The sequence below is a fragment of the Pteropus alecto genome, unplaced genomic scaffold (genome assembly GCF_000325575.1).
Source record: "Pteropus alecto unplaced genomic scaffold, ASM32557v1 scaffold50, whole genome shotgun sequence".
NCBI classification, from domain to species: domain Eukaryota; kingdom Metazoa; phylum Chordata; class Mammalia; order Chiroptera; family Pteropodidae; genus Pteropus; species Pteropus alecto.
The window spans coordinates 12,691,116-12,703,835 of NW_006431918.1; the positions used below are offsets into that span (position 1 = coordinate 12,691,116).

Sequence of the window (12,720 nt, forward strand, 5' to 3'; positions counted from 1 at the left end):
ACAAAGAGACTATAGTAAAAGCAAAATTTTCTTCTCATCCTGTTCCCCAGTCACTTAACTCCTTTCCCTAGAGGCGATCACTGTTTGATCAGTTTCTTAAGTATTTTTCTGGAGATATTTTATGTATATAACATATACTCAGAATAGATATTCTAGAGATATTCTATGTAAATCAACCTCAGCACCACTGATATTTTGGGCCAGATAATTTGGTCGTCAGGGTTGTCGTGTGCACCGCAGGATATTAAGCAGCATCCCTGGCCTCTATCCTCTAGATGCCAGAAGCACCCCCATGCCCAGCTGTGATGACCAAAAATGTCTCCAGGCATCACCAAAATCACCCGTAGATGAGAACCGCTGGTGTATACCCAAGCACAAACACACATGTCCTCACTATTTTTTTTCTACAAATGTATGTCATTCACACTATTTTTCACCTTCATTTTTTTACTTTATTATATTAGAGATCATCCATCAGTAGTACAGAGATTTCAAATTTTATTTATATCTTGCTGTCATTAGTATAGTATTTATAATGTTCATTATCTTAAGAAGATTTTATTTTTTTATTTGGAGATTTAATTAATGACATCTAGGTATCAGGCCAAAATTCATCCACCTAAAAGTATCGCTCTTAGTTGGCGGCAGTACACCCGAATCGCAAAAAGTGATCAGGGGAAATACTCTATTTTGGAGTTCTATCTCTGCAACTAATAACAGTAATGATAAACATTATAGCAGTTAATAGCTATTAAGCACTTACTGTGTTAAGTAGTGTTCAAAGTACTTTAGCTATATACTTTAGCTGTATATTTTATTCTCACCACAATCTTCTGAGGATGATATTACTATCTCCATTTCACTAAAGAGGAAAGCAAGGTACAGAGACATTCAGCAATGTATTCAAGGTCACACAAGTACAAGGTCAGAATCAAGATCCGAATCCAGGCAGTCTGGCGCTGGTGTTCATCTCTAAACCACTATACTCCATTACTCTTCGGTCAAAACATACAAGTCTTATATAATCATGTTTACATTCATATCTCTATTTCTATTGATTTCAATTGTGATCTTGAATAGCAAGATGTTTTTGTTTACTTAGTAAAAGCTAATGTCCCTGGATTTTACTGCTGCATATATCCTGCACTTCCTAATACCAGTCCAATCAGTGTTTTTACAAAACATTTTCCTTATGTTTTTCTTTGGCTAACATTTAAATGACCATCTTTTAAAATAGGACCACACATAGAACTGCTAGGATAGTTCTAATAGTTATCCCACGGATAAGGAAAACTGTCCAAGTTAGAGATTCTAACAAGAAGTCTAAGCCGATTAGGGAAAATACAAACAGAACACCTTTCACGCTTCTGGGATCACTCGCATACACAGCACCGCAACAGGTCTTCCCACAGTTAGATTTGTGCTGTAATTTTACCAATTACTAGCATACCCTCCTAAGCAGAGATTATGTCTCATACATCCGCCCATACTCGAGTCTAACTTCATATCCAACACACAGCTCAATAAATGTTTGCTGAACTCAAGTCTAATTTTTAATTTCACTCCACAAAGTTCTTTTTCCTTCAATTTAACAGTTTTTGACCGTTCACTACATGCCAACACTGTGTGAAAGGACTAGAGATTCCTTATAAAAATGTTTGCAGAATATAGCTCAACAACAAAAAAACATGATTCAAAAATGGGCAAAGGACTTGAAAAGACATTTCTCCAAAGAAGACATATGAATAGCCAACAAGTACATGAAAAAATGCTCAACATGATGAATCACTAAGGAAATGCAAATCTAAAGCATAATGAGTTATCACCTCACACCCAGTAGGATGGCAACTATCAAAAAAACAAAACTAACAAGTGTTGGCAAGGATGTGGAGAAACTGAAACCTTTGTGCACTGTTGGTGGAAATATAAAACTGTGCAGCCACCATGGAAAACATACAGTAGTTTCTCGAAATTTTTAAAATTGAACTACCATACAATCTAGCAATCCTACTTCTAGGCATATACCAAAAACAACTGGAAGCAGGGACTTGAAGAGACATTTATACACCCATGTTCATAGCATAATTCACAATAGCCAAGAGGTGCAACCCAAGTGTCTATCAATGGCTGAATGGATTAAAAAAAAATGTGATATATACATAAATGGGACATTTTCACCCTTAAAAGGAAGGAAATGATGCGACACTGGATGCTACAATATGAATGAACAAACCCTGAAGTTTGTTAAGTGCAATAATCCAGAAGACATTATGAAGACATTATGTTAAGTGCAATAATCCGGATACAAAAGGACAAATACTATATAATTCCACTTACAGGAGGTACCTAGAGTAGTCAAATTCATAGAGACAGAAGTAGAATGGAGGCTGCCAAGGGCTAGAAGGAGGAGGAATGGGGAGTTAGTGTTTAAAGGGTATAGTTTCAGTTTTACAAAGTGAAGAGTTCTTTGGATGGATTGTGATAATGGTAGCACAACAATGTGAATGCACTTAATTTCACTTAACTGTGCACTTAGAAATGGTTAAGACAGCAAATTTTGTGTGTATTTTACCACAATTAAAAAAAATGTTTGGGGAGTGGCTCCACAGTGTAGTGGTTAGCACGTCTGATTTACACGCAGAAGGTCCTGGGTTCGAGCCCCAGGGGAGCCACGGCCCATACCCTGGATGCGTCAGGCTCCAGGAGCGCCAGACAGGCCCCCGGGTGTGCCAGGCCCAGGCTGTGCTTGGCCCCTGGTATGCGCTGTGAGCGCATGGGAGGCGACGTCCCGCCTTCAGAGATCCAGTTCTTAAGGGGAGAGACGGCAACATCCATAGGTAAAGGGTGGAAGTTGGGCGGAGGGAATTAAAGAGGGTGAAAAAAATGTTTGTAGAGGGGCTAATAGTCTAGATTTCTTCAGTGAATATCCAGCAGAATTAACTGAAGTTATGTCCTTGCCTTCCAAATAAACATGTGACAAAAAACTTCCTTTAAAAACCTAAAGTCATACCAAAGGCTCACAAATTTGAGTACACTATCCGTGTCCTTCCTCCAACTGTACTATCTTTCTGTCAATTTACTATGGAAAGACCAATATTCAGTTGTTTCACTTCTAGTTTCTATAACTTAGAATACAATTTTTAGTACTGAGTCCCTTGCAACAAATTTATCCAAGCAATCTGAATCTCTTACATACATTAAAAGGTAAAACAAATTTCACTAGGTAGAGACAACACTAAAAAGGCTTTACTATTAAGTCTTTTGCTGGCTGCCAATTTATGGTTCCACTTGATACTTCTTGTTTTGTATTTTTAAAACATGTTCTAGTCATACTCATGGATCCCCAGAAAGATCACTTTACTATCTGAGGTTGAAAAACAAATGGATTTATCTTGCCATTCTCAAACTCGTAATGGAAAAAAAGTGTTTGCTTATAACTTAAGGTTTATGTAATGAAAGCACCATTAAAATGTAAACAAATGACTATTTGTAATAGCGTCAATCAATTAACTTTCAATAGTATGATGCTTATAGCAAAACAAGTTGGTAAAATATTTTAAATTTAAAGATTATGTCTACTATAAATCTAATGGAAAACAAAGCAATGGTTTCCCTACCTGTTTTTTCCTGACCATGACAAGTGTTCAGTTCAGCCAGAAGATGGTTAAAATCATCCTGATGAGCAATCCAGTTGTCCTGAAAATACCAAAAACAACCAATTAGAGGCAAGTCTGTAGTTTAGCTACGCTGGTTGAGAAAAGTTATCTTGGAATCAAGGAAATCTGGTTAATGTGAAATTTTAAATGTTTCATCAAAATATTTTATAAATCTGAACAGAGAAGATATAATAAAATTTGAAATGCAAATTATTTGCATTAGTATTAAAAGTGGGTTCCTTAGAAGCTCAAGTCCTGATTTCAAATGTGGATAATTTATCAATAGTCAATTCACAGACAAATAATCAACAGGCAACCTACATGCTAAATATTAAAATAAAACAAAATAGTTTTTCTTCACTACAGGAAAATTATGTAAGTCAAAGAAAAGAGCGGTGGTGGACTTGGTTCTCTTCTTTGTTCATTTGGAACTTCATATATTTTGCCCAATTCTATGTGCTGGCATCAAACCCAGTTTTACAAAGTTAACACTGAGGAAAGGAAGAGGACGGACTACGAGTTCCCTGAATCAGTCAGCACACATTTGTAAGGTGCTAAGCTACTCAGTTCATTATAACAAGAGAATCTGGCTTTAAGAGAGAATGAACATCTCCAAAATAATCTAAACCAGTGGGAAGCAAGGTATCAATGTAGGAATTTGCCTCACACACACTTTTTTAAGACTGCTTAAAGGTTTAAGCATATTTAATAGGTTTACTGGGCAATGCTTTTCCTAAAAAATCAAGCGTATCTATACATCTATCTCTCAACACCTACCTTCAATATCAGACTTATATAAACTCTTTCTTTAGTTGTTTAAAATTTTAGCTGTTAGTCCAGAAAATTTTAGCTTATCTAGTCTCCTACTCAGTTAGTGCTATTGAACTAATCAAAGTACAGTTGACCTTTGAACAATACAGGTTTGGATTGTGTGGGTCCACTTACATGCTTCTCCCCACCCCTGAGAAATACCATATATATTTTTTCTCTTCCTTATGATTTTCTTAATAACCTTTTCTTTAATTTACTCTGTTGTAAGAATATAGTATATACTGAATATAACATACAAAATATGTATTGATCAACTGTTTATGTTATCTGTAAGGCTTCTGGTCAACAGTAGGCTATTACTAGTTAAGTTTTTAAAGAGTCAAAAGTTATACCTGGATTTTCAAATACGCAGGGGTAAGCGTCCCAACTCTCACATTGTTCAAGGGTCAACTGCAATTTAGTTTAACTAAAGTAATTCTCTAAATTTTCTACCAGATTCTCTTAGTTGTAAAAATTTAAGAACAAAGCTTTCAGTTTGGACACTTGCTAAAGAAAATATTGAAAATGCAAAGCATGATAAGCCAGGCATTAATTTTAATTACAGTGTCATATTTTCAAAGTGTCAGTGCTTAAGAGGAAATGTGACTAAATTCAACTGTGTATGGCAATAGTCAGAAATAGAAAATGGGACAGGAAAAGAACACCACTTTCTTGCAAAGGAAACTTTTAGTTTCTTTCTGGAACTAAATGTCACCAACTTATAATAATATAAGCTAATATTAGAACACAGGTAAAGATGAAAATTCCTGTCTGTCCTGAAATGAGTATTTCTATAAAAAATACTTTTTGAAAAGTTTAGCAATAAAACTAATTTGAGTCTCTTAGACATAAATAAAGAATCCCATAAGGACAATAAGGCAAGGTGAGAGGATGACACTTGATGAAGAGCCAGCTTAGTTACAGGCTCTTTACTTAACCAAAATGTGGGGGATACACATTTGAATGGTTAAAAACTGATCAATCAATTCTATTGAATTAAAATTTATAAATTTATTTAAAAAGTCAATTATCCAAGGAAACCCCCCAGCAGACACACTGTTGCTCACTTCATTATTGATTGTAGCTCCAAGTCCCAGGTGGTTATTTTTAACTTGAACTTTAATATGATCTGTGGCTCCTTGCTCTTGAGCCCCTAAACCCTGTGGATATTAAACATAAAGAAAGTTAGCTTTTTTAAAATCAAGTATGAAGAGTGATTATCTCTATGTTTCTTCATCAACCATTCAATTAATTACTAAACATCTAGGATCAAGGCAATATCTGTACTCTCAAAGAGGACACAGTCTAATGGATTCTTACAAGATACATCTATGGTACCAAGGATGTACTTACAATAATGAATACTGATTCTTTAACAATATGCAAACATGGGGAAAATTTGAGAAGAAAAAGATCTAAAGGATCAAGAGTTTTATAATAAAAATGATAAACTTGATATGCTTACTCAAGTGGAAATGTTAAGCAGGCTGATCAATTTATAAATCTGGAGCTCAAAGGACAGAAATGGACTAGATACAGAAAAGTGACAGAATTAGATAATTCTCGTAATTTAGATAATTCAAAGTATGGTATGGAATGAATGAGTTCATCTGAGCAGAGACAGAAAAGTGTCTGGGGCTGAACCCCAAGGAGTTCCAAAGCTCAAAAGACTAGAAGAGGAAGAGTCACCATTAAATTTAGGAGTGACCAGTGAGGCAAAAGGAAAAACCAGGAGGGAGGGCAAGACAAGTATTTCGAGAAGGAAGCAGTCAATTATGCCCAATGCTATTAAGAGATTATGTGGGAACAAAGAAGGGTCCATTGGCTTGGCGAAAAGATCATTAAAGATCTTGACAAGAACCATTTCAGTGTAGAGATGTCAGCAGAAGTCCTATTTGAGTCAGGAATAAATGGAATGTGAGGAAAAGGAGAAAATGTATAATAAACTACTATTAGTCCTGACGATATAAAACTCTGATGGGTAAGTATGATTCCAAATGAAAATAATTAAAGGGCATTGTCTATAAAAGATGCTAATCATACAGTTTAAATGATAAAAAGAGTTGATATTTATGTTCCATTCTAATTTCATAATCGCAAAGTCACTACAATTTATTTATTTCTCCAAATTCACTTATTTAACCAAAACGTAAATTTCTACCAGTGTCCAAAAAAAAAAAATGCATTCTTCTGATTTGTAATCTCTTTGTATGGATCAAATTTCTTTTGCTTTTATGCAAAATACCTTTCCTTTGGACCACCCCATCTTCTCCAGCATCCTCTGGCCAAACTTGGAATCATCATTACTCCATGCAGTGTTTCTTGGATCGACAGCCCACTTCTGCTTCCGCCGACCTGTAAATGATAAAGTATCTCATTAGCAACCTATCTTTCAAACCTGGAAAATATCACACAAATACACACATACCTAATATACACATACTTGTATAAACTATGACATGCTTGATGTCTTATTAAATGCAGATATCAGATTCTGCATCAGATTGGATCATTTACCCTGGTTTCCCCAATAACTATATATTCTTAACATATAAATTAATCTTATAAAACAAAAATTAAGATATTCCCTCCAAATGTGACGAATCGAAATACACAGTTATACCATAAGTTGGGCCTTCCACATTCAAGCTAAAGGCAGCAACTTAGTAAAGCACCTGTAGACACGTCATCATCATCATCACCATCAGTAGCAGCAGCAGCAACAGCAGCAGTTGTTATAGTTTTTGTTGCCATATATTACGTGCCAAATGCTATCCACACATTATTAGATTCAATTTTCAGAGTCATTCAATGAAGACAAATATTCTTAGCTCCACTTTTCAGATGAGAAAATCTGAGGCTTAGAGAAAGAAATGTGGCTAACGTCCGCAAGCAAAAATCAGAGCCTCTACACAAAGCAAGGTCCTTCTGCTGTCAAAGTTTGTATTCTTAGTCCGCAACATTCAATAGTCATTATGCTCCCGGGGGAAGAGTCAACTGTACCCTCCACACACATAACTGAATTAAGGGACTACTTTGAGTCTCTTCAAAGTATTTTTTTAAATGCATATAAATTGGGAATCCAAATTTATCGTTGTAGTTTTAAGGAAAATTATGGCAGACACCTCAGAAGTTCACAGAAAAAGAATATGAAACTCAAAAGTAAATTGTGGCCAAGTGAGAAATTTGGAGGTCAAGTGTCATTATCACTCACCTACTGAACCAATTGAAGCCCAATATCATAAAATAATTTTTAAAAAAATAACACAACCTCCACTCAGAGAGGCTTACTGTACTGCATGTAAAATCAATAAAAAGACCCATAACTATACACACCTTAACAAAAATAAGTGAACCTTTTACAAACATGCAGGCAGAAAAAAAGCTATTTATAAAGCAAAACAAGTTGGGCCAAAATTTATAGTGTTTTCCAGGAAAATGGTGACCCAAAAATGCTACTCATGACTGAGTTATCGCTTTACTTATCTTAGTAAATACTCAGCATAATGTTGCCTCCGCTGATGACCACCACCTCACAGATCAGCCTTGTTAACCAGTGTTCTCTCTGTAGGCTGCGGACGGGTGTGTGTCAGGGTTCATGTCTCTTACAGTAGTGCTTGTCAGGGCCCTCTGACTGTTGCTTGTATGAAGGAGATCGTCGGAGAATGACTGAACTGCACCGTGTATGTCACGTATGTACGTACAGCAGAATGTAATGCTTACATGAGAGATTAGATGGGTAGCCAAGGTCAGCGCTCTTCCCCAGAAAAATGGCAGGTATCCCTCAACCAGTGCGGCAGGGCTGTGTTTCCCAAATGAGATGTTAAAGGTGAGGAAGGACTTCCCAAATCAAAAAAGAGTAACACTGGATCAAACAAAATTTAATAGTGTTCCAGACTACAAACTTTCTCAGACTTTTAATATGCAAATGTGTAGGTCCTCTGAGTGGAAGACAGAGCAGCACTGCCATGTTCCCCTTATTTGACCAGAACCCTGTTTGCCTGGAACACTATCTGGCTCTCGTGCTGTAAAAGTTTCCGGGTTTGGGAAATCCTGGCAAGGAAAAGACTGTCTCTGGTCTTTTCAGATTACACCTACTTTTACATGTGCCATGTTACTCTTATTCCACCGTCCATTCTGTGCTCGGATGTCAGCTTTGCCAATACCTGTGTACAGAAAAGAGCTAACACAGCAGGCCTGACTCACAGCTTCCCTTCAAAAGGCTTCCCAGCAAGGCTGGCCCTTGGCTGGGAACTTGGATTTCAGGATTCCTACTATTCTCAGAAATGTTAAGAGAGGCTCACTATGCCCAACTGTTCAAACAAACAGTATGGTTTATGCTGAACGCCTGCTTTCCTTCTGGGAGTCTGGGATGTTGGTACATGCCAGGCAGTGGCTGCCTACGAGACAAGCCTCCAGTAAAAATCCCTGGGCTGAAAAAAAAAATTACTGAGTGTATAGCAAGCTCCCCTGGTAGGGAGCATTTCACACGTGTTACCACAACTCATACCGGGGAGAATTAAGCATGTCACGTGTGCCACTGAGAGAGGACTCTGGAAGTCTGTGCCTGGTTCCCCTGCACTTTGCCCCATGGGTCTTTTCCTTTTGCTGATTTTGCTCTGTATCCTTAGGCTGTAACAAAACTTAGCCATGATTACAACTATATGCTGAATCCTGTGTCCTGAGTCCTAGCAAATCACTGAATCTGGGGATGGTCTTGGGGATACCTGACACTATGTGGAACAGCAGTGTAAGGGACACTGGGTCTCAGGGCACAGTGCCCAGAATCTTCAGAATCACTGTCTAGAATGATGTGTTTAACCATCCTCCAGCGGGGACTCCTCCTATTTGGAGATCTAACTGTAAATGGTTCTGTCAGGATATTTTAGGGGTAACGCCAATAAACCACCTTCATAGGACAGCTACAAGGGACTTCGCCTTTCATTACCGCATGCCTAATACTACATGGCTTATGCCAGGATTCAGCTTCCTCTGAAAGGTGTGTTGAGTTCCAAGGGACAAGGGCAGAAGTTTTCTCTTTTTTTTCCAAAGACATTTTCAGATATTCAAGAGCATAAAATATACAACCTATGTATTCTTATTAAAAAAATCATTCAAGACATTAAAAATGGAGAAAACTACAGTATATTTTAATGCAATGAGCATTAAAATCCATTAACTAGTGTTGTGATTTAATTATTATTTTAATTATAAAATGTAATGATTCCAAGTATCAAAAATTGGTCTGAAAAAGAGTTTAAAAAAAGTCATACCTTGATAATAATCTGGGTCTAAAATTCCAAATGATATAAAGACCATTAAGTGAGAGTGATTAATGAAATTCTTGTCCTACAAAGGCGCAGGTTTGTGTAAGTTGGTTTTCTTGTCTGTAACATTTGATACTTAGAGAAACACAGGATAAAGAGTGTTTTTGAGAAACACAAAGAAAATTACTATAAGATTTTTAAAAATAGAATAAGTGCTTGTAGTGAAGATAAAAGAAAATATGGTCCACTTCCAGAAGTGAAAATGTTCACTACTAACATTAAGTAGGAAAAAAAAAAAGTAGGATACAGAATTGTATTTATAGAATGACCTCAATTTTATAAACTATCAGAGAAAATAATTGCTGGGTGGTGAAACTATGGGACTAGAACTTTTCTATGCTTCCATATTCTCATCTCTAAAATAAGAATACCATTCCTAAATATCTAATCGTAAGGGATGCCAAAGACATTAATTTAGCAAAATTTTTAACAAACCACAAAATAGTATGTAATATCATGACAAAGATTTGAAAATCTGTAATCATGGTGGGTAGAGAACTGAAAATATTCCCTTGAAATCGTGCAATTTGAATTATTGATGTCTACAAATAGATGTTACGCCTGTATACCACTTCATACTTTGAACTATTTTCACATTCACCATCTGATTGATTTTTTTAAAGCAACCTAGCAAAGAAGATAATAAATGAAGTTTTTAATAGCCCCACAGAAGCTGGTCACGGGAAGAGATATAAATGAATAGCAGAGCCAGGGCCAATGTTCCCTAGTGCATGCTGAATTAAACACACATCAAAGAATATTAAAACTGGAAGAAAGCTCAGGGATCTAGGCTCTAAGGTCACCATCTAAAACGTATTCCTTTCTATGAGTCCCTGTTTAAAAACAGTAGAAAACTGCAGGTCCTAGCAAGAACATAAAAATATAGATATAACTACATCAATTTTTTCACTTTCTAGCTCAATGATTTGGGGTGAATCCATTTTGTTTTGTGATTACATTCCTCCATCTCCTTAGATAAGAGGATGCTGACAGCATTTATTTCACAAAATCCCTGTGTAGCTGCTGTTGGTCTCGTTCAGTAAGCAGTTTCTGTTCATCGCTCACTACACTCTTCCAAAACGCTATGGGCATCTCTTCATGACTAAAGCACGACTGCCCTCTGGTGGCAGGAAATCTCAGCTACAGCTACCATTCAGAAGTTAAACAGACGATCCGGAGAATTAATGAACTGACAGTAAATATCAAAGGCAAACCGAGGCAGGATGGGGCACTGTGGCTTACACTCGTGTCAAGAGTTCTAATTTCCACAAAGTCAAAATAGCCAAAGTCTTACTTAGAATAACTCATTAGCCCTGCACTCCCTACAAAGGAGCTAACTTCCTGTATGTGATGCTCCTAATCCCTTTGCTTTTCTTTGTCTGGATTCAACACATCTTCGAGAATGCGATTTCACTGCCTAAGGAGATTTTGCCTAACCTCCTCATTTTAACCTAGGAGGCTGGGTGAGGCTCGGGGAAATGAAAAGAACCGGTCCAGGTTCCCACGACCGGTGTCCTGACTCATTCAAACCCACTGCGCGCGTGCTCATTATTGAACGTGACATTCACAAAGTCTCTTTCACTAGCAGGCTGGGCTGGGAAATCTCCGCAGCAGGCAGAGTGAAGTGAACCCGGCTTCCCAGTGTCCCCGCCCCCAGCACTTTCCACCTCATTGCGTGTCGCCCACCCGCACGCCCTACCACTGGGTCTGGCCACGCGAGTTACCCTAAACCTCCACCTTCGCGCCCCGGTCGGGCCTTCTCGCCCAACACTCACGCTCAGCCAGCATGGACATGTCGCAGAGCCTGTGACGCCACGGACCTCCGGACCTGAGCAACTAGGGCTACTGGGCAGCCCGATCGCGGGGAAGTTGGAATCAACGGACTCGCACGCCCGGCGAAAAGCAGCCGCGAGGGCGCGCGCTGGTGACGTCAGTGAGGCGCGACCGGCTCCTCACTACGCGACGGCGAGTGGGCGGGGCGAGGATAGCTTGGGGGCGGGGCAATCTGAGACGTGAGCGATTGCGGCACCCGGTGGGGAGAGGTCCTAAGTGTCCGGATCTAAAGGAGGTGGGGAGAGAAGTAACGGTTCCTTCACTCGAGCAAGTTCCTGTACTAAATGATTGGATATACGTAAAGCCTTTACAACAGTGCCTGCCGCCCGGTTCCTAACAGGCCACGGACCGGTACCGATTTGCGGCCAGGGGTTGGGAACCCCTGTTACAGAAGCTCAAATGAGAAGACAAAAGCTAGCCAAGAGCAGGGTGAAGAGAGGGTCACTACTGATCCCAGTCCAGAAATGCCTTCTGGCTTCCCAGCAGCAGGCCTGTCCTGAGATTTCGCCTCTGTTTATCCTTCCTATCAAAATATTACGGCTTAAAGCTTTAGCTGTAAAGCTCAACAGTGGAAAATCACGTCCAGAGATCAAATTCACATAATGACTCAAATGAAAAAAACAAAAAACAAAAAACGAATTTCCTCACTGCCTTATAACTGTTGTCTTTATTGTCTTAGATAAGCTTTCTCTAGCCTTTGAGCAAGGTGGGTGAAGTTAGCTTTTGTATCTTGAGATGTTTTCAGAATGGCAGGTTGTGGAGGGGAGGGTGTTGGTGATGCGGGCAGAGAACAAATAGACACAAGGTGGGAGTTAGGGTGGTGAAAGGAGGATGGAGTGGTGGCTGATTTAGTCACTTGCTTGAGAGGGTTTCTAGACCTGAGATTCTGGCTGAGGACCCCTGTCCTGAGTGTGGGAAAGCATCGTTTCAGGCAGGGGCTCAGCTTTGACGGTTATGAATGGACATTCTGGAATCACCTAAGAAGGTTTTCCAAGCCTCACTTTTGGCTTTCTCTGACCCCTTCTAAAATCTTGCCAGCTTCTGCTGCTCTGTAGGTAAGCAGTCTACAGCCCATGGAGTTCTGTTGGTGTAGC

At 38.7% G+C, this 12,720-nt stretch overlaps 1 protein-coding gene across 3 annotated transcripts in view; it reads right to left on the reverse strand.

Annotated features, from left to right (window-relative positions):
- The window catches only part of PINX1 (PIN2 (TERF1) interacting telomerase inhibitor 1), a 68,063-nt gene extending 56,334 nt beyond the window's left edge, over window positions 1-11,729 (reverse strand). For 2 of the 3 annotated variants that reach the window (XM_025042962.1, XM_006906297.3), the window contains exons 1-4: window positions 11,569-11,719; window positions 6,712-6,821; window positions 5,534-5,626; window positions 3,618-3,696 (exon numbers count right to left, since the gene is read on the reverse strand). In XM_025042962.1, the coding sequence (XP_024898730.1) occupies window positions 3,618-3,696; window positions 5,534-5,626; window positions 6,712-6,821; window positions 11,569-11,587 (301 nt within the window). In that variant the 5' untranslated portion in view covers window positions 11,588-11,719. Of the gene's footprint in view, window positions 1-3,617; window positions 3,697-5,533; window positions 5,627-6,711; window positions 6,822-11,568 lie in introns of all 3 variants that reach the window. The other variant, XM_015600695.2, reaches the window with a different exon arrangement.
- Between the last annotated feature and the right edge of the window lie 991 nt (window positions 11,730-12,720).